Genomic DNA, 23,070 nt, shown 5'->3' on the forward strand with positions numbered 1-23,070 from the left:
TTTCCGCCTGTGCTGGGCCCTGCGGTGCTGTGCGGTGGGTGCCTCCGGAGGTGTCTCATCCGCTGAAAATGTGCAATTTTATTTTTACAGGACATCGTTTTGTTTTACCTTTTTGTGTGATCTCCTAATACAATCCACCTCTCACTTCGACATTGATACATATATAAAAACAATGAGGTCCATCCGAACACGTGCATGCCATGATCTTGCTGTGAAGGCATAGCGCATCGATTGACATTTTGTGCTCTGAGACTTGATATATTTTTGAATTGAATTTCGATAATTTCCTACTTTAATTCCTCTTTTCAAAGAACTCTGTTTTAAAGTAAATGCCTGTATTTGTCATTTTTATGCACTTTATGCATGTGTACATTTACGTGTATGTGTATGTACATAAACTGTATTACCACAAAGGCACCGGTGTGTGTGTGTGTGTGTGTGTGTGTGTGTGTGTGTGTGTGTGTGTGTGTGTGTGTGTGTGTGTGTGTGTGTGTGTGTGTGTGTGTGTGTGTGTGTGTGTGTACATATGCGGGTTTCAGAATGGGTAATGGAGTTCTTCCTGGGCGGGGTTCTTCCAAGGTGGGCTTGAAGTATCCACCTTCATTTCGGTAAGGGGTCACGATTCATGGACCAAGCTGTGAAGTTTTCTGTTGTCAAAGTTTTGTGCCGAGGTCTCTCTTCAGGATCGTCGCTGATCCCTGGACAGCTTCCAACTGTAGTTTGTTTGTAGTATTATTCCCAGGGATGGTTTTTAATATCTCTGTGAGGTTCTTCATCATAATTCGCATAGCTTCAACCATCACTGGTACAACTTTGGCATTCTTAAGCTTCCAGGATCTTTTCAAATAATTCTTGAGATCTTAGTATCTGTTCATTTTCTTGATGTCTGCATTGTTTTGTCCAAAATCACTGGTATCGATACCTCAATTAGCAATGCCTCCTTCTCTTTTTTGTACCTCAGTGTGATATCTGGTCGCAATGCTTTGCTTTCGATGTTCACGCTCCATGGGATCATTTGGTCTTACGTGAGCGGTACTTCAATGTTTTCAGTGATTGCTTTTGGTTCATGTTCAGACAAAATTTCTGGAACTGGAATGTCAAAGTTTACAGACGTGCCAGCGGATTACTTTACAAACTCTGTTGTGACATTGTGTGTGCAGCTGTTATGACATGAGATTTTTGGGGGGTTATTGTGTTTGCTCATTAAGCATAACATATCATTCTCCTTGCTAACCGTACCTCTACCCCTCACCTTACTTTTTTTTTCTCCCTCTCTCTCCCCTCCCTCCCACAGTGTATAGCAACGTTTGGTGACGTGTCACTCTTCCAAACTCGCCTCCAACCCCCCCCCCCCTTTTCTCGCTCTCCCCTGCCCCTCATTCATTCTGTCTGCCTCCCCTCCCTCCTCCCTCTCTACACCTGCCTCCTCTTTCTCCCCACACCCCATGATTGTCCGCATTAGCAAAGCGACAAGTTTTACGAATGTGGTCATTATTGGTTAGATATTTATCAGTATGCTATCCTGATGAGGGCAAATAAGCCTGAAATCAAGATAGGCAGCTCCGTTTTATGTTTAACTGATGTTGACCAAGCAATCTTTGTCTGTTATACAGTCACCAGGCCGAAACTTCTGGGTTGGAGGTGACGCTGTTGTGTAGGACTCTGTCCAATGGAGGTCGGGGGAGTGCTCGTCACATTCAACACACACACACACATATATATATATATATATATATATATATATATATATATATATATATATATATATATATATATATATATATATATATATATATATATATATATATATATTGGCTGCTCTGAGAGCACCCGTATTCTGGACATTTCCATCTGTCTGTCTGTCCGCGAAACTTTGGTCAAGCCTAGGGGCTAAACCACTCAACCGATTCCAATAAAATTTGGTAGGTAGGACAAATATTTCTGGGAATCGTGTGCTTTCGAATATGGGACCCCGGGCCCCAGCAACAGCATAGCAACGGCCCTTTAAAGTGGTCAAAAAAATCGAAAAAAAAAAATCAAAAAATAATAAATCGAAAAATCGAAGCTTAGAATTCTGTGCGCAATCTATCTAGCTCCCTTCATGCCAATTTTCAGCCCTAACAAAAAATATTTGTAGGAGGACATCGGTTTTGGGCGAGTACATGTCGAACATTTCAGAAACGGTGAATTGCGAATATCTCTAAGAGAAAGAGTCTGATTTTGATGAAACTTGGGTGAAATGTGTACAATGTGGATAGCATGTACACAAAAATGAATGGTTGCTATGCACACCTCCGTTGCTTAGCAACAGCTAAAATACTTTATCGTACATCGTACACTTATTGTGGACTGTACAAAAAAAAAATCAATACCTCTGAAACTGGATCGCCGAGGGACCTGTTTTTTTTTTGTGCCCAAGGAGAATGTCTTACAGCATCATATAAAAAAATAAAATCTTTAGCGTATAGATAAATGGAATTACCAGGGCTGCCATTTGTTAGAGTCTCTTTGGAAACATGCCTGAAATTTCACAAGGCGGGTTTCTGGGCGCAAACTAAGAGGGCTGTGATAATCATATTTATTGTGCTAAATTGACTGATAGCATGTACATGAATATCGGCTAGTCGCGTCGGCCAGCTTTCCATCTAGAGTGAGCAGCCATGTCGCCTACCGGATTGTAAACATACATATATATATATATATATATATTATATACACACACACACACACACACACACACACACACACACACATTTATTTATTTTTTGAAAGAAGAAGGCGCTTCAAACCAAAAGTAAAAAACTATCGACTCCGCTAATTTGAACAAAAAAGCGAGAGCAGACCCGGTCTCAGAGCAATGTTTTGCCGGCTTCACAAGGTAAAATTGACCCCGAGCCTCAGCACGTGTCTGGTTATTATTTCGATACGACCGCTCATTTCTGGTCACGTGCTGGTGCTCGAGGTCAAATTGAGGGGTGCTTTTTAAATTTACATTTGGCAAAAGCAAAAACAAACGTCAAATCACATCATTGATGGGGTGCTCTGCTCTTTTTCATGTTATTATTTACACGTAATCTGGTGTTTTATGTGTGTGGGTGAGCATGTATACGTGTTCGTTTTTGTGTTTCCGGGGCACAAACACGGCTGGTTTCGCGTCCGGGTTGGACATGATTAGGTGTTGGTTGTGCGACTGTTGGGATTCTCATTGGGTGCTGTGCACATGTGGATGTGGTGTTTGGGATTTAGTGCTGTTTGTTGCCCACCTTATCCAGCCGTTTGCACCATCCAATTATTGCCATTCGCATCAGAGGTGTGTATTGTGTGGGTATGTCTACCGTCTCCCCAGTTTCACCACCCTCCGGCTCTTCACGTGCCATGCTTCTAAAATCAACCTGTCATTTGTTAGATGTAGTGTCGAGGACAAGGGTCCCATCAAAGTCAAATTTATGGCCAGATTGCAGGCAATGACACGCTCTGGTTGACTGGGACACCTTTCAAAGCCGAATTGCTCTATCATGTTCACCTCGTCATTGTTTCAAATTTCTTCCATTTTCACCAATGTAGAATTAGTCACAGTCTTTGCTTGACGAATGGTAAACTACTCCAGATTTATCACCAGTTGGTATTGGGTCCTTGAGTTTAGATTTGACATTACAGATGAGGCGTAGAGGCTTATAGGCTACACCAATCCGTGCACCACGTACTATCCCGCCAATCCTTTCAGAAAGGCCCGGGTAGTATGGCAGTACACAGTGCCCAAGTGTGTCTGGCTCCTTCCGTTCTGTCCATTTTGGTTCTTCCAAGGTGGGGAGTGTCCCCTTGTTGTGTCCATTTTTGAGCAGGACTCCTCTAACTAATCTGATTTATTTAATTGCCTCAGCTTGGCAAGAATATTCGCACTGTCACTGACGACTGTATGTCGAATGACGAACAAAGTTCGGGGGCACTCGCGTGCGTTGTTGGCCACATTTTCTACGGTGAAACAGGTGGTGGCTGGCTCACTGAAAATGTGAAATGTTATTTTCCATGACGTTGCCCTTTTTGTTCTTCCATTATATGACCAGTCACTTCGACATCGATACGTGTAAAAAAAAAAAAAAAAAAAATTATGAAGTCCACAAATGGCTGCCAGCAATTGGGAGAGCTGGCTTCAATTCTAATCAGAAAGTGGGTTCTACATTTAATGGCAAATTCCAACGTGTCAGGATAGAGAGCATATTTGCGTATAAAAATCAACAACAAAACAACCTCGTCTCGACGACTCAACTCGGCAAGTAAGTATGCTATCCCAACAAGATTCCCCTGTTTCAAAAATACTGACATGGTAACGTTAAACAAAAACCCTGAAAGCACAGCTCCAAATACAAGTTGGTGTTGGCAATCCACATGAGCTCTGACTATCGATCACAATTATAATGAGAAGTATTAGAAAACAGGTTGCTCCCTCTCACTCTTCCTTCCAGTGATTCTCGCAAGCAATGCATCGCCATCTCATCATCCCCAATTCAGACCCATGATATTTATGACCCCCATTAACCCTAACCCAATCGTCTTACTTGCTAGTTTTAGTGTTTCCTCCCGATCTCCCTCTCTTTTCCTGTTCGTTCATTCCCTTTATGTATGGCACATTGTCAGATCTACCTTGCTCTTCCATGAGCCTCACTCATGAAGAAAAAATATATATATTCAAAAAAAGAGGTTGGGGAGGTGGGAGGGTTGGAGGAGGCATACCTTTCGCATCTCGAGGCCAGAGTCGATCACAAACACAATTCCATCAAAGGAGAAAGCAGACTCCGCAGCAGCTGTTGTGAGCACAACACGTCGAGGTAGCACCTTGTTCCTGTGAGCCGGTAGTGCTTCGTACAAGCGACTTGCCCCTTCGGCCTGCTCAGAATGCAGGTGGATAAGATTCATCGAAGCTGAGGGCTGGCGGACAGCTTCTCTCGCAAGTAACTCGAGAGCATTATCTGCATCCTTTTGAAGAGAAATAAAACAAGAAGCTGCAATGAAACAAACAAATGGAAGCATCAAAGAATGAAGTGAGACTGCTCATGTATACTCAAACCTGTGACCTACACTATTTACAACCATTGTGACATTCCACCAAAATATTGATGATTCACACTCTATGCTGGTCTGTGTAAATGTTAAGCTTTCTCTGACATTGCATGACTGATGTAACCTGCAGAAATTTAAAGCATCATTTAATTTACGTCATAAGATGTGCTGAAAGGAATAAGTAAGGATGCAAAATAACAGCCTACTTGGACTTTGCATTCCTCAAAAGTAGACTTTGTCTGCGAAGACTATTAACTGTGCACGTCAGGCTAATCGCTACAAAGGCAATGTGCAAAATTCCAGGTTCGACGAACGTATAATTGTGGAGAGACAATGGAGAACAAGAGCGGCAACTGCTTTGCAATACGTGTCCCCGACCGGTGATATTTGCAATACGTGTTCCCGAAGTCTAAAAAAGGGCATAACTCTGAAAAAGTCAAAGTTTTTCTGCAGGACTGGAACTTATAATAAAGCCATGCACCAAGTTTCAGTTGAATATGTTAAATAAAGGGTATAAGTCTGGTGTTGGCGCAGTGGTTAGGGCAGCGGCTTGGGATCCAAAAGGTCCTGAGTGCAAGCCCCGTTGGGCCACTGAATTAATACACCAGGGGGTTGACTCAGCCTGTCATCCTTCCGAGGTCGGCGAAATGAGTACCAGTGTACTGGGCCGGTGTATACCCCGGTTAAAATAGGTGTACCATATCCCTGTGTCGTAAGAGGCGACCAGGGTTGCGTCAGGAAGGGCATCCGGCGTAAAACATGTGCCAAATCACTATGCGGATCATACGGATGATCCGCTGTGGCGACCCCGAACGGGAGCAGCCGAAAGCTGAAGAAGAAGATGTTAAATAAAGGGTATGGGGGGGAAAAAAAATCTGAAAAACCACAGGTGGAACGGACGGACGGATGGACGGACAGACGGAGAAGAAACCTGCAATGAAACCGGTCAGTGACTGATGAGAAATACGAGTCCCCTTCTATGGAACTTCAACGCAGGAGTAGGCCGTGAAGCCTGCGCAATATGGTTGTTTGTCCGTGCTCTATCCTTTTTAAACGCTGAGCGTTAAAACAAGGAAGCAGCAAGTTCCATTTTTAAAAGTCTATGATCGGACTTTCCAGGGGTTGGTTTCAAACCACTGACCTCCCAGACTCAAGGGTGGATGCTCTATCAAACCACCGCATCTGAGAAGCTGAAAGTCGTTCATTTAAGCCTTCGTAATTATAAATGGAGAATTGACAAATGACAACAGCTCAGAACAAAAACAAACCCGACGAGAAATATCCTCATGAAGAAGTGTGCAAAACGTCGCCGAATGGTGCCTTCAAGCAGAACCGGATCAGTTCAGAATAAATCCGAAGCTCGGACGACTGAGGTCTGCATGAACGCAGGTTAGCAGATGATAACTTCCTTCGGAGGAGTTATTCCGTCCGGAACCATCGATGAATTATGAATCGAGTCTGAGCGAACATGGCACAAGCATTTGCTCTGGTGTGACTCACTATCCGAGGGCACTGCTTGTGGAAATTATCATGTGACTATCAACAAACCTCCTTGGAAACCTCTCTTGACAAAGCAAGATTGCCTCTCACTTACCGCAGAAGATGGTTAGCCAGAATTATTTGCGGGTGGAAGTACATTAGAAGCACACACACACACATTAAGAGAATGAACGCAACGTTAACGAAAATCTCCGTGTCTGCCGATTGCTCTCGTACAGTAATCGCACCATCTACCGCCACCTCTTCTCATATTGCCAATTAGTTCTTTCCTTGCTGCCAGGCATGGATTATTCAAAATGTTTTGATGTGTATGCCAAAACGTTACGATGGAGCAAAATTCTAGGAAGTTATTACTGATTAGTTGTGAAAACACAGCATCAGACTTTGCAGTCCTGTGATCTGACTACCTGCAGCTATCGGTTATATCACTTTCATTGGTGCCCGCAATCCCCGCATGTTAAGCAGTTCTCTCTTGATTCTAGATTAAATCATCGGTATACAGGGTGTTTTAAAAAGATTTATACAACTTTGACTTCCTGCCATTTCGTTGTTTTTTCACCTATACTGTTTCCCTTTTTTCAGGGTTTGGTGATGTTATCGTGGTATTTGTTCCCTGGGATTTCGAGCTCCGTCGCTCAACTATGCCATGGACAGTGAAGCAGAAGACAAAAGTGGTGCCTCTGTGGTATGAGACTAAATCAAAGGTAGACACCCGCAAGAAAATGTTGTTGTGGTTGTTGATGGCACCGATCAAGTGGAAACGGGCTTCTTCACTGAACCAGATCAGGTTGATCCAGTTTGGGTACCGCTCCATCTTGTCATTGAGCCATTTGCACATATCAAGTCTCCTTCTCATGTCATCTTGACTCAGTTTATGCCTAATAGAGATGATGTGTGGGAAAAGCTTCAGTTCCTTCGTGAGGATACACCAGACTGATGTTGGTTTGATGCCTAGCTCCCAGGTAACATGCTAAAAACAACTTTAACTGAACTCAATTTCTGAATTAGAATCAAGAGTATAATTAAAAGCACAAGGAGCTAATACTCTTGGTCCCCAGCTTTTTGGGAGGGATAAGGAATAGATAGATCTGCGTAATATGAAAGCTAAAACTTGTACGGTTTTTGAAATATCGCGTACACAAGCCAAGTTACCGAGATGGTTGTCACGGCAACAGAATTCAGCAGATCACGGCCGTGATCGAATCAGGTTGAGATAATGCCATGAGGAATAGATATCTGCAAAATGAAACCTAAATATTCAACAAAAGTACGTGAATGGTCAATCGACCGGTCGGTAGGAGCTCATTTTGATGTCCTCCATCTCCGACCTCGTCGGAGGGGCAGGTGACAAAAAGAGAGAGTTCAACTCCAAAGGGACATTCTGGAGAATAAAGTTGAAGCTAATATAAAAACCAGGGATCATTTGGAAGTTGTCCAAGGTTAAAAAAAAAGAAGAAACCAAACATTGGATATATGAAAATTAATGACATGAAGTAGAGCTTCAGGATCTCCATGCAAATGAAAACTCACAGGACACCTGGCATCATGCTTATTTTGCACAATGGGAACTAGGATATGCAAAAACCTTCATGTTAAAAAAAACAAAAGGCAGAATTTGAATGCTTTCCACCTGTATGGTGTGATTATAATGCCCTCCCCTCACTCCCATCCCTAAACCTCACCACCCTCCCTTTTCTTTACCTGCAATTACATTTTTTAATCTGTACCCCCCCCCCCCCCCGCAATACCAAATTTGCATGTATAATATGTAGATTGAGGTGCCCCTCATCAATGTAACATATGAAAGCGTGTTCCATCCATTCCATCCATTCCATCCATTCCATCCATCGAGACCATACTCTGTACAGTGTTGGTGCTGCCGAAGCAATCTCTTGGGCTATTGGGCACAATCCTGGATGGGTCGCCACTCCGACGCAGGATACTCGAATGGCTCAATCATCCCAGCAAGCTGGTACTCATTTTGCCGACCTCGGAAGGATTAAAGGCTGAGTCAACCCCACCTGTTATTAATTAAACGGTCGAGTGGGATTTGAACTGCGGACCTTAGGATCCCAAGCCCGCCACCCCAGCCATCAAGCCAACACCAGGCATACAAAATCTTGTTGCATCCCCAAAATAACTCATAAGAGCAAATGATTTCACTGCTCGATTAAAATCACAGCCGAGTCGGAATCAAACTTCGACAGTGCGCACTTGTTAAGTTACTCCCAACATGATTGTACAGTTAGCCAGGGAAATGCTTTGGTCTTGGTCTTTCATGAACAGGTATGCTTGGCCTCGCATTCGGAATTTGTTCAGGGTGCCGGATACAACTCGCCTACTTTTTTGATGAAGACACCGTGGGATCTTTAATGTCCACCAACTAATGCTGGCAAACGAGGCGCCCAAATTAACGTTCATCTGAGGGACGGCACACCTTGTCATGCGACGTCATACATGTGAAGCTCCGGTCCGACAGTTTCCAGTTGGGTCGTGAATGGAACCCCGAGCAGACAGCTCAAAGTGCAAGCTTGTATTGAACGATAAAGTAATCGAAAGTACTATTCCAGTTAAAAACCATACAGTTCCAAGTAAATCTTGACAGCATTAAAAGAGTGTTGCGTCTGCTGAAAAAAAAATAAAAAAATAAATAAATAATAAAAAAAAAAAGAGTTAAAAACCACAACCACAGGCTTCAATGTGAAAGACGGTCGATTGGAAGAAGCTTCCAAGTTGAAACCCGAAGCAAGCAAAATCAAAATGCAGAACAAATGAATGTTGGACAGCCGTGCATTGGTCAATGGTCAATGTAGCCTTCAGGGCATAAAAACTGCAGTGTTTTCAAAAGAAATTAAAAAAAAAAATCTCCACCAACCCATTTTCACTCATTGGAATGAAATGACAGGCAGTAGAGCAAAAAAAATCAACATATTGGAATGCCTCAGGGTGGATAAAGCTCCAGATGATATCATGGCATTGTAAAAAGCATGAACGGCAGATGTTGTAAATGTTATGATTTGAGGAAAGTTAGCCAAAATAAAAATGATACAATCACATCCCAAATTTGGGTGGCCAAACTCATTTCAGGGACAACCAGTGTTCAGACCATAATCTTCCCTCCAGAGCTTCAACTCAGGAGTGCAACAGCTTAACATCCTCTGGATCATTCTAATCTTCTTGGTTTACAATCTCACTGGGTGAATGATTGAGAACCACATTGGTTCTCAGATCTACTGATAGTGATTCCACACGCTTTAAACTCTCCCCGTCTATTTGCAGGTAGCTCAGTTTCCTTTTCTCTTCCATTCATATCCATTCATTGCCATTGTTGTCCCACTGTCAGTGTACTGCTTTCTAACCTATGTCACCATGCCTCTCTATTAACCTGTTTTGACGATATAAAAAAAAGCGGCAATGCCTCTGCTCTCACCTAGTAGTAGGTGTGGATGACCCACAAAATATGTCCATTAGACAATGGCATGAACAAACTTGCGAAAGCACCATGCAGTGACGATTCCTACAAAGTTACATCTAAAATCGGGTGAATACTTTTTGAGAATAAGTCCAAAGCAGCGATCAAGGAATCGTAATGAACTTTGACCTTTAAATTGACCAACTTAATTGGCAATTTTTTAAAAAATGAGACTTGCAAGGCATCAGGCACCTTGGTCCTCAGAAGTTCCCCAAAGTTTGGTAAAAAGTAGGACCATTAGTTTTGGCATCAGGGTGATGAAGGGTGTGGTCAAGTTTCATTGAAATTGTGTATGTGGTTTCGGAGAAGAAAGCAAATACAAATTTCGGGGGTTCAAATCTGGACCCACTTTGACCCCCCTTTAAACCCTGTTTTTTTTTTTCACAATTATTATTTTTTGGTCAAAATTGAAAACATGAATTTACCTGTCGTTTTGTTATTACGTACCAAAATGATGCAAATCAAAATGCTGAAATATAACCAACTTTATGGATAGTAATATGTTCTTTTTATTCTTGCGTATGGCAGCTTGGTTGCCGGGTCGCTGTCATTATGGTGGGGCACGACTATGCCGCTGATGCTGTGCCCCTATACCAGTACATTAGTACACATTTCACTGACCTCAGAAGGATGACAGGCTGAGTCAACCTCACCTGGTGTCATTTCAGCAGCCAACAGGGATCAAACTCAGGAACATAATATCCCAAGCCAGCCACCCTAACCACTAAGCCAACATCAGACAGATATAGTAATACCTAAATCGTTGGCAGAGTGAGCAGTCAAGAGAATGTGAATGTGTACTGCAGGCAGGGTGATTCATCAATGTGTACCGTCCCTCAGATGGACGTTAACCTGAATGGTTTAACATTTATTTGGCTTTTTCAATCTGGGACGCATTCAAAACAACCTTCATCCACGACGTGAGGAGGGCTCCGTTCCACCTTCTGAAACCAGCATGTGGAGATGACAACCAACGACACACACACAAACATCTCTCTCTCTCTCTGTCTGTCTCCGTCTCTGTCTCTCTCTGTCTCTCTCTCTTTTCTTCAGGAATGCACGAGACCGATTATAGAACAGCCAGTATAGTCTTGAGAAAAATCAAACTTTTAAAAATAAAACTTTTTGGGGTTATACAGTATATGTGTACACTCGACAATACATACTTTACACAAAAGGTTAATTGAACAAAAGTAATGCCGTCACTCAGGTCTGTACCAAAGGGTGTGTTGGAATAGGTGTAAATCAATCAATCATAAGCCTCACTTCCTCAACATATGGACGTAAAAATAATACATGTTGAAACAAATAATAATATGTTCGAGTACAGGGAGTGGGGGGAGGGGCGATATATGTGTCCTACAAATTATATTGTCATCAATACCTTATCAGATGGCAGAAATACAAGCACATCACCAGGACCTTCACAGTGGTGAATCTTCAACACCAAACGAACCACAGCCGAGACCACGTTTGCGTGAAGGTCACCTTCACCCATCCAAAATATCTCACTCACATGCACGTCAGCTCCAGGCCCTGGCAAGAGAAAAAAAAAATCTGCCAAGTCAGTCTATGGCTCAACTTTATATATAACTTTATAAATGGTCACAACTAACATTTATGGCTCGTCATCACATAAAGAATAAAAACAAAAAAAAAGGAAAAATTTATTTTTCTCGCAATTCTAAAAAAAAAAAAAAAAACAAACGACATGGCTTCTTAATCCTATTCTGCTCGAAAAGTACTTTTGTTGGTTGCAATGATTATACATCAAAAATGTTACAGAAGTTATGAAAAAGTTTTATGTTGCACAACAGTTCTTCAAATATGCCAACATCTTCAAATCAATAAAAAATAAGTAAGTTAATAAATACATGACTAAATAAAATAAATGAAAGAAAAATAAACCAATGTCACCCGCAGGGTGACCCGTATCTTGCCAAAAGGTGACCATGTGTGACTTATTTAAGGTCACACTAAGGTGAACAGAGCTGCTATCCACCAGGAGCAACTCCTTGAGGAATATCTGCCTACGAGAGATTCCGATGAGAATCGTTCTACAGAGTAACCATGAAAAATATGCTTTTGCCTCATAACGTCACCAAATGACGTCATAATGTCTCAAGCTTGACATATCTAGAAAGCACTCAAGATGTTCAATTTGAGGTACTACACGATATGGTTCCTAAAACTTGAAAATTTGACCTTGGGGTCAAATACGTTTGACCTCAGGTGCTAACCATGAAGGTCAAGGCCAATCACCACCAAAAATTAATCAGCTGAGTGCCAGACCATGAACTATATTCCCATGAAGTTTGAAGACGATCCGATCAAAATTACTCAAAAAATAAGGGTTTCGTAGACTCCCCTGATTTGCGACAAAGTGACCTTGACCTTTGACCTTGACCTTCAAAATTTTATGCGCTGAAAGGGACCTCTATAGGCCTCTGATATGCGAAGTTACAAAAATTTCCAATGATAACTGTGCTCTGCAGAATTTTTTATACGTGATTACAGACAAACAAACAAACAAACAAAAAAAAAAAAACATACAAGCTGACTAACATATCTTGCAAAAACTTCGTTTTGGCAAGATAAAAACAACGAAAGAATAAATGAATGAGCATGGTCCTCATCTACTCATCTGTATCCCCCAATATCTTCAGTGGCAAGGGTTTCTTGCATATCGTCATCATAGCTTAAAGTCGGAGTCACACTTTAAATGATACAATTTCCTTTTATTTTCTTTGAAAGATGGAGCTTTGCTGTGTTTTACAATGACTCATGCTTCGAAGCGAGGAGGCCAATTCAAACATCCAGCCACCCCCACCCCCAGCTCCCTCCCACTCGTACTCCACTTTCTCACTCATCTCATTGACCCCTTCCCACCCCGATAACCCCTCACTTTCCACCGTTTCATATGATCGCTACGCAATGACTGATTGACCGTTCTCCCTGGCAAGCACTCGCCGTATCACTCGAGAGTTGTTCTGAATTGTCAGCTTTACCGGAGAGAGTGTATAGCTGGGCTCACAAGTCACTCGAACCTGTCATGATAGATGAACATCTGCAAATCAATACCACTGCCCATCCTACAACGTCCGTCCCAACTTCAACATATTTCTGCAATCTGTCCAAGAAGCTTCTTCCTCAGATTTGTAATTTCTTCCACCAATTATAATTGATAACAAAACCACTTTTCAAAAAACACTTTTTTGCAAAGTTTGCCAAACAATATATCCTCAAACTACTTCATTAAGCAGGGGTTTAGGCTCATGGAGGAGATAACGACAAAGAGCAACAGGCTCAAAAAACGACCCAGCAATATTGGTGAGATGGACCTACACAAGAAGGAGGAGGAATAAAACAAAAAACAACAATGGCCCCAAGAAGAACAAAATAGGAATCAGCCTCGTTGTTGAATGCATCAAGATGAGCGAGGTGGGAAGTATAAGTACCAGCCCAAAGTAAGCAGCCATACTTCATCAAGATTCGTATTAAAGCATTGTATGATGAGCTAAGGAATGCTTTCGCTTGAAAGAGAATACCCAGACTGTGATGGGTCTTTAATGCTCATTCTGTGAGATGATACTCCCATGAAAAGTTATGGCATATAGTGAGGGTAAGGAGTTCCAGGGAATGCACCTTTTCCACTGGCTGTCGAAAGAAGTGTATTGGATGGTTTCATTGCCGATCCTTGTGTAGAGTGCCCTCGATGAATGTCATGTTCCAAATAGCTGACCAGCGGTTTATCTTTTCTCGGTCCAACGGAAAAGATTTAGTAGCGGCGGGCCTTTCACAATAAGTGTGATGTATCGTTTCGAAAAGGGTGAAGTCTTTGGCAAAATGGTGATGCTGGTTTCCAGGAGAGTCATATAATCATGGATATAGATCACGAATAGCAAAGGTCTTAAGACCTTGCCTTGTGCAATCCCAGCCTGAAAGGAAAGATAATGGGAAAGAACACTATAAGTGATGACCCACGGTTTCCTTGCAGAGTTGTCACCATTCCACCTTCTTGCAGAGTCATAATCAAAGGTGATCAGCCAAAGTGATGAGGACAGCAAAAATAGCATCTCGGAGGACGTGGGTTCAAATGCAGCTCAAGGAAGCAGGATTAAAGATTGGGATTACAAACTTCGGGATTACAACCTGGCACTATGCAAATTACCTGGTCACAATTGATTTGCAGATTAAAATAAAATAAAAATAAACTCAGCAAGCTCATTAATGATCTGCAAGGAAAAGGTAACACAGTGGTCACCTGCACTCCCATGAACACTGCCCTATTTGTTCGCCAACAGCTCGTTTCATTACAGTTATCGGTATATTTGTCCATCGTCGAACCCTCTTTCCAAGATTGACCTTCCACACTCCATTGTTCAGCTCTTCCAATGGCGATCTGTTTACATTGGTGTGCAAGTAAAGTGAAATAACAAACAGCAAGACAAACGTGTAACAAACACCAATATTAGTCATTGTATCTTTATGCACTCCGCTCCATCATACAGGTACAATGATTGATTAATTAATTACTGGAAGTACTGCACAATAAAACCTGTATATTAAAACAGTTGAAGAATGAATGCTTTGGCGGGGTGGGATAAGGGACTTTCAGGTCACCCTGCACAAGTCATCAAACAAAAACCGATGGCCAAGTAATATAAATTAAAAGAAAATTAATACATTTGATGGTCAACATACAATTTAGTAACCAAAAATGTGCATGCTGCATCATCATAGATGTAACTGTGCCAAACAGTGATAAACATATTGAACACCTGAAGTGTCAAATTTATGACACAGATGGCTGCCAGCACTTGTTAAAAAAAAAAATAAAAAAAAAGCTTAACCCAGGTAGGACGTGTGTGGTGATAATGGTAGAGGAGTGAAGAGGGTATAAGAATGCTGCACGACCAATGTTATGTGCAGTGTGCAAGAGTAATTAAAAAACAGAGATGACGATGTTAATTCGGACTGCTCGTACACATCGAGAATTAATTATGGTTCAAACTGTGCATGTAAATTAATGACCGAGTTTATTACGTGTGTACACGACATGGCCAAAAGTATGTGGACACCTCCTCGTCCAACATCTCATTCCAAAATCATGAGCATTAATATGGAGTTGATCGCCCCTTTGATGCAAAAACAGCCTCCACTCTTCTGGGAAGGCTTTCCACGATATGTTGGAACATTGCTGCGGGAATTTGCTTCCATTCAGCCACAAAAGCATGAGTGAGGTCAGGCAGTGATGTTGAGCGATCAGGTCTGGTACGCAGTCGGCGTTCAAATTCATCCCAAAGGTGTTCAATGGGGTTGAGGTCAGGGCTCTGTGCAGGCCAGTCAAGTTCTTCCACACTGATCTTGACAAACCATTTCTGTTTGGAAGTTTTGTACTTTTGTACAAAATCACTTTGTGCACGAGGGCATTGCCATGCTGAAACAGGAAAGGTCCTTCCCCAAACTGTTGCCACAAAGTTGGAAGCACAGAATCGTCTATAATGTCATTGTATGCTGTAGCGTTAAGAATTCCCTTCAATGGAATTATGGAGCCCAGCCCGAACCATGAAAATCAGCCCCAGACAATTATTCCTCCTCCACCAAACTTCACAGTTGGCACTATGCATTTGGACAGGTAGCGTTCTGGCATCCGCCAAACCCAGATTCGTCCGTCGGACTGCCAGATGGTGAAGCGTGATTCATCACTCCAGAAAACACGTTTCCACTGCTCCAGAGTCCAATGGTGGTGAGCTTTACACCACTCCAGCTGACGCTTGGCATTGCACATGGTGATCGTAGGTTTGTGAGCGGCTGCTCGGCCATGAAAACCCATTTTGTGAAGCTCTCAATGAGCAGTGCTTATGCTTACGTTGCCTCCAGAGACAGTTTAAAACTCAGTAGTGAGTGTTGCAACCAACAATGGATGATTTTTTCTGCGCTACGCACTTCAGCACTCGGCGGTCCCATTCTGTGAGCTTGTGTGGCCTACTTCGTCGCGGCTGAGCTTTTGTTGCTCCGAGACATTTCCACTTCACAATAGCAGCACTTACAGTTGACCGGAGCAGCTAAAGCAGGGCAGAAATGTGACAAACTGACTCGTTGGAAAGGGTGGCATCCTGTCACGGTGCAACGTTGAGTCACTGAGCTCTTCAGTGTGACCTATTCCACTGCCAATGTTTGTCTATGGAGATTGCATGGCTATGTGCTTGATTTTATAGACCTGTCAACAATAGGTGTGGCTGAAATAGCCAAATCCACTAATTAGGTGTCTCCGCATACTTTTGGTCATGTAGTGTATGCATCAGCCCACATGTCATAAAAAAAACCTGCTCATCTGCTCTTGCTCACCCTCTCTCTGTTCTATTCACCCTCTCATTTGCTTAAGGCCATCTACCATCGGCTTGGAAATCAGCAAACATTACTGCCCTGCATAAAAAGCTGCAAAAACAGATCCCTGCAAATACAGACCAATCAGCCTTCTCTGAATCATCAGCAAGGTGAAGGAATCCATCATCGCTTCAGACATTAAATACTTCCTCTTCTCCAATGGGCTGATTTCTGATCATAATTTTGGTTTCAGACCAGGTCACTGTACCCTGGATATGCTGCTTCTGCTCTCCCAACAATGGATGGAGGTCCTCAATGCCAGACATGAAATCAGAGCCATATTCCTCGATATATTGTGGGCTTTTGTAACGGTCTGGTACCCTGCCCTGCTCACCAAACTCTCTTCCAATGGTATCCATGGCCATCTACACTTATGGCTCGCAGCCTTCCTCTCCTGTCACAGCCAATGTGTGGCTCTAAATGGAGTTCTTTCATCCCCTCTTCCTGTCCAGGCTGGAGTTCCTCAAGGCAGCGTTCTGGGCCCTGTTCTTTTTCTGGTTTTCATCAACCAGAAAACATCTACGAGTCATGATTTCCAATCTTGAATGAACAAGACCGACTCCCTGGAAAAATCCTCCATCTCTTTGCTGATGACTCCACCCGGTGTCATACCATCTGTCATCACTCAAACCGGCAAGCCGCAGCTTCTTCACTCTCTGCAGATCTGGATAAAATCACAAACTGGTCCAACATGTGGAACATGTCTTTCAATCCTAACAAATCTCACACTCTCACGATGTCTCTTCGAAAGGACCGTTGAGAACCCCCCGCCCCCCCCTCCATCCACTTTCTCAACAATCCTCTGGAAGAAGTCCTTTCATTCAAGCTTCTGGGTCTCACTGTCTCCCATGATTTTCCTGGGAAAGCCACATTTCCAGCCTGGCCTCCAAAGCCAGTCGCTGACTGGGAATCCTCCGTCGTGCAAAGTCCTGCCTCGGCCAACCTGAGCTCCTGACCACAAACAAAGCTTTCGTCCACATCCTGATGGAGTACTGCTCTCCCATCAGGGCTGGTGCTCCTGCCTCTCACCTTTCTCGGCTTCACGCTGTGGAAACCAAGGCATTTCGGATCATTGGTATCTCCCGCGCTGAGGCTGAGTCTTTGGGCCTCTCACTCTCTCACCGCAGGCAGGTCGGTGGTCTTTCTGTCTTCTCCCTTCTCCTCTCCAGTCTTGCCCACCCTGCTCTGTCTGCGATGTCCCCACCAAATTTCTGCAGGGCGCTCAAGATCCGCCAACAACCCCCTTCTGGTAAAACTACTAAAATCACGAATCACTGCTCACCTTCACTCTTTCATTCCTCTTTTTTTCCCCACCTTTGGAATAAACTCCCACACTCTCTTCAATCCCATTCTTCCCTCCAGGCCTTCAAAACAGCAGTTCACCACGACCTCTTATATTCCCCCATCCAAAACCTCGATCTTTTATACCCCCATTAGTCCACCCCAAACCCACCTCCTTCAAATTCCCTGCTTTCCTTTATGAAAGTCCCAGTAATGTCCATCTTGTTTACCCCGTGTTCCCCGCCCCATCCCGCTCCCTTCCACAGATCAAATGTCTCTGCTCCCCACTGTTTTGTCCTTCCCTCTCCCACCCCTCTTGTTTCATGCCCCCCTTGTTGTGTGTTATGTGTTAGCTCTCATACGAACCTAGTCAATGTAGTCAAAAAATAAATAAATAAATAAATAAAAAACCCTGCCAGGATTGACACTACCAATTGGCATTCACGTTTGTTTCGCAAACCGCCGGCACGCGGAGTTATCTGTGCCCGGTGGCCTCAGGACAGTGCGTTCGGGAGAGAGCAGAGTGCTTCCCCTTGTGGCGAGCCTCAAACCCCGGATCCGCAACAATATATGTACAGTACTCCAAATAGATTGTCATGGTTCATACATGTATGTAAAATTGATGATCGTGTTTTGTTCATTCAAGATTGGAAATCATGACTCATACATGTTCAATTATCATGGTCCATACATGTACAATTGATGATCAAGTTCCACATACATACAATCGCCCCTGACCTTTACCTAACTCTCCCTAACCGCTTGCACTTGTGATAAAAGGATAAACCCCCACGAACCTTGAACTTGATGGCTGTATTTAAAGATAGGGGCAATAGCCCTGGGTGCTCACCTGGTAGTGGCTGCATAATATAACCAGGGAACCACTGGTAGGCATGGAGAGAGATATTGGGACCATAATCTGTGCAGAGCGTTGGTGCTGCTTAAGCAGTCTCCATGGCTATTGGGCAAAATCCTGGACGGGTCGCCACTCCGGCACAGTATACCAGCATGCTGGCACTTATTTTGCCGACCTCGGAAGGATGACAGGTTGAATTAACCCCACCTAGTATTAATTCAACAGCCGAGCGGGATTTGAACTCAGGACCCGAGCATCCAAAGCCAGCCACCCTTACCATCAAGCCAACACCACGCATTAGGCATGGATGACACACAAAATATGTTACGGAGAAGAAAGTAAATACCTATGGATTTTTTTTTTAATGCCGTGAACAAACTTTAAGACATCATTGGTGGTGAAGGTTGTGGTCAAGTTTAATTAAAATTGTGTGTGTAGTTTTGGAGAAAAAAAAAAAATCAAACATATTTTGGTGGGCAACCCCCTGTAAACCCCGTTAGACCCCAATTTTTTAATGCCATGAACAATCTTTGGTATATCACGGGTGATGAAGGTTATAGTCGAGTTTCATCAGAATTGTGTGTGTAGTAAAAAAACAAACCTCAGATTGAAAAAGTGTATTGCTAAGTTGTTGCATCATTCACCTCAAAGTTTCAGTTGGACTTATTGTTAATGTTTACATTGCTACACCAAACTTCAGAGCATCTACTCTGGCTGTTTTGACCTGAAAATTGTGAAGACAAAGGATTCCTGCACAGAAACGGTAAAATAAATAAATAATAATAATAAAAAGTATTTTATCTTATAACATACTTCATACAGCACTGATTGAATTATATTTGCATAACTTTCTGTTGTCAACATGTAAAAATGCCCTTGGCATGGTACAAAAATGCATTTGGCGTTTTCATCAAAATACACTTGACTAATGTTTTGAATATTTTGTACTAATTTGGAAAATTTGATCACCATTTTTCTCAAGCATATGCAGGAGAAACTTTACTTTGAAAACAGGTTTATACACTATGAAGATGCATTTCCCTGAAAAATAAAAAAAACAAAAAACAAATAAAAAACAGCAAAACGTGAGGAAGCAAATGGACGGTGCCAGTGGGAGAGATTGGGATCCCGATAGGCACAGGCCATGCTGTCACAGTTCAAACAAACGATTCAGAAAAGCTAAAGGATCTAAAGGATAGTGCAGATAGAGACTCACCTGGTCGCGGAGGTACGTGGATACAAGGTGCTGAAGGAAAGTGACGTTCGAGGTTCGATATGGTGTACTCATCAGCAATTAGGACTACGCGCAGCTCAGGACGCCGACAGACGAGACCCGGCGCTAGCCCGACTAGCACAGCCGATGCAAGCGATCGTTCCTGAAGCTCATCCAGCACCATTACGGCCACACCGCCCTGGCTTGGGTCGGACGTCAGTTCCCTCAGAAGTGCTTCATCGGTGCAGAACCTACAATGGACACGGAATAAAATGGTGCAAAAAAGTACTAACAACAGCGAGAATTGCTTTGCATTACATGTTCCCTCCCGAGTGAAGCCGAGAAAGGTGAGAGGCAGCAACACCAGCCCAGAGGAGAGAGCAGTACTCCATCAGGCTGCAAACGAAAGCATTGTATGTGGTCTGGAGCTCAGGTGGGAGGAGGAAGGACTTTGCACGACGGAGGATTCCCAGTTGGCGAATGGCTTAGTAGGCCAGGTTAAAAATGTGGCTTTCCCAGGAAAGATCATGGCAGATAGTGAGACCCCGAATCTTGAAAGAAAGGACTTCTTCCAGAGGATTGTTGAGAAAGTGAATAGGGGGGGGGGGGGTTCCAAATGGTCCTTTAGGAGAGACATAGTGGGAGTGGGAGATTTGTCCGGATTGAAAGACATGTTCCACGTGATGGCCCAGTTTGTGATTTTACCCAGATCTGCAATGATCGAAGAAGCTGCTGCTTGCTGTTCTGAGGGATGACAGATGGTACAGCAGAGGGTATGCCATGAACAAACTTTTGTACATCACACGTGATAAAGGTTGTGGTCAAATCTCATCGGAATTGTGTTTGTCGTTTCTGAGAAGAAAGCAAATACCTATTTTGGTGGGCAACCCCCACCTAGACCCCCTTAGACCTCAAAATTTTCATTGGCGTTGATAAACTTTGGTACATCATGGATGATGAAGGTTATAGTCAAGTTTCATAGGAATTGGGTGTATCGTTTCTGACAAGAATGCAAATATCTCTTGAGGGGGCAGGGTGGGGCAACACCCCTATAAACTCCCTCCGTAGACCCCCCTCAGACACCAGATGTTTTTAATGCCGTGAACAAACTTTGGTACGACACGGGTGATGAAGGTCTTTGGTTCGAGCAACTCTTCTTTTCATTGAATTAACACCAGGCGGGTTGACTCAGCCCATCATCCTTCTGACGTTAGCAAAATGAGTAACAGGGGCACTGCATTAGCGTTGGCCAGTGGTCGGAGTTGTGAACGTTTAAGTGATGGGAATACGTCTGAAAGGAGTAAAAATGCCACAAGGGTATGGTAAGTTGTCCAGGTACTTAGCTGTATAGCCCCCTGGAACCGGGCAGGGTCGAAGGGAGGGGTGTTGATGAAGAATCCAAGAACAAATCGACTCTGGACTATTCAGACGAGCTGCATCAACCCGAGTAAGGCAACGTGAGACGTACAAGGTGCCACAAAGGCAAAGAAGAGCTTTTTACTTCTGCACGAAGGTGCCAATGTCAAGGGAAGAATCGTTACCATGGAAACTCCATGATAAGGGTTGCCCTTTACAGCATAACACCAGGCACCGGTCATACGAAACACCGCCCAGAGACCTTTTTTTAAGCAGTCCGAACTGCTGTTAAACTCAATTCCGCTGTTTAAATTTTGTGGTTAAGAGTTTGTAGAACATATCGCATTTTAGTTTTGAAACGTGAGTGGAAATTGAATTAATTCCCTGCTTTTAAATGTTTATTTCACAGGCGATTAAACTTTGCGATGTTTCCAGAGTTGTTCTACATTAAGCATCAACTCTTTTGTGGATAAAGTCATGACTTGAACAAATTCATTTTATTTAATTAACTGCTGCATGTGTGGTGAAGACCGGCTTTGAAGTTAAAGGGATCCTATATGCTATGCAGTCACAGCATGGCCAGTCATTCCGCATCAACCCTTTAATTGGAGTGCTTGTTTAAGTGCTTAATCCACTTGCCGAGTGTCCGAGATTCGACAGCGGTACTGCGCCACATCATTCAAAGTGAATCGTTCACTCACTGCGGAAGCTTTTGCCACGCCACGTCATTCAGAGCGAGTGGTCGGCGCTCCGCCATCCCGGGCGAGTGGTCGGCGCTCCGCCATCCCGGGCGAGTGGTCGGCGCTCCGCCATCCCGGGCGAGTGGTCGGCGCTCCGCCATCCCGGGCGAATTGTCAAATAACACCCGATTTCCGTGCCGTTTGCCATATTAAGGTGTTTTCTAAATTAGTGAGCTGAATTTATTTTCCACCTGTCATACTTTATAAACAGCTGTTTGTAAAGATTAATGTTGGTGAACATATTCCTGAAACGTTGATATCAATGCAACGTTGTTTTTTTGGTGAACGCCACTCAAAGTTTTTGGGTTGCAGACAGTACGTAATCACACCGACTCCAACCTACCGATTCCCGAAAAACTGCCGGTATCAGGTGTGTGTGTGTGCGTGTGTGTGTTTTCACAAAGCATAACATTCTCTCTGCTCACTCCCCAACCCCCACCGCCACTTCTCTCTCTTTGTCCCATCCTAACTCTACCGCCTCCCAATTCAGTGCAGCACCGCCATCCTCCCACACCTCTCTCACACTCCTCTCTCTGGACGTATCTGGATGGTGGTTATGTCTGCACAGTCTTTGTCTCCAGACGTGTCCGGCTCGTGTTAGTCTCTGAGCCGTATTTATAGTATGACCAGAAGAAAATGTATTTCAGACATTGTTTTGTTTCCATCTTCACTGTTATTCTATGCAGAAAATCTTTGATGAAACAGTTTGATTCGTAATCAACACTCCACCATACGTCTGCCTTCCCTTCTTGTCACCTCACACTGTCTTCCCTTTCCTCACTCTCCTCGTTCCTGCACCCCTCCTCACTCCTTTCCCTCCACCTCTTCACTCTCCCCCATCTCTCTCCCCCACTTCTCTCCTCCCTCCCCCCCCCATTTTTCTCTCCCCCTCCCTTTAGTATCCCCGAAGTGAAGCGACGGGTGGTAATTGCTCGTGTACAATATAACAATGCCTGTGCATGCGACGCTCATAATGACATCAACATTTATTTCTGTGAAGCACAACCATTTGTTGTGCCACGTGTCTGGACTTTGCACCACCACCAGTTTTGGTTGTAAAGGTCGTAGTGAGTTTCAACGAAGCAAACTTACATCTCCCATCAGAATCCAAGGGTAATGAAAATTGGATACCTCTGTTGCACCAGCAGTTTGCGCATGTATGCTGGTCATGCCGTAATCGTATTACACTGCACCTTGAAAATGC

The 23,070-nt window shown here is 43.5% G+C and overlaps 1 protein-coding gene across 1 annotated transcript in view; it reads right to left on the bottom strand.

The window, feature by feature from the left end:
* DQX1 (DEAQ-box RNA dependent ATPase 1) overlaps window positions 1-23,070 on the bottom strand; it is a 97,742-nt gene that overhangs the window by 53,751 nt on the left and 20,921 nt on the right. The window contains exons 5-7 of the mRNA XM_085873746.1: window positions 19,774-20,021; window positions 11,415-11,566; window positions 4,732-4,974 (exon numbers count right to left, since the gene is read on the bottom strand). Of these exons, the coding sequence (XP_085729872.1) occupies window positions 4,732-4,974; window positions 11,415-11,566; window positions 19,774-20,021 (643 nt within the window). The remainder of the gene's footprint in view (window positions 1-4,731; window positions 4,975-11,414; window positions 11,567-19,773; window positions 20,022-23,070) is intronic.

Source organism: Eptatretus burgeri, chromosome 1 (genome assembly GCF_056783735.1).
Source record: "Eptatretus burgeri isolate ZD-2024b chromosome 1, Ebu_testis_v1, whole genome shotgun sequence".
NCBI classification, from domain to species: domain Eukaryota; kingdom Metazoa; phylum Chordata; class Myxini; order Myxiniformes; family Myxinidae; genus Eptatretus; species Eptatretus burgeri.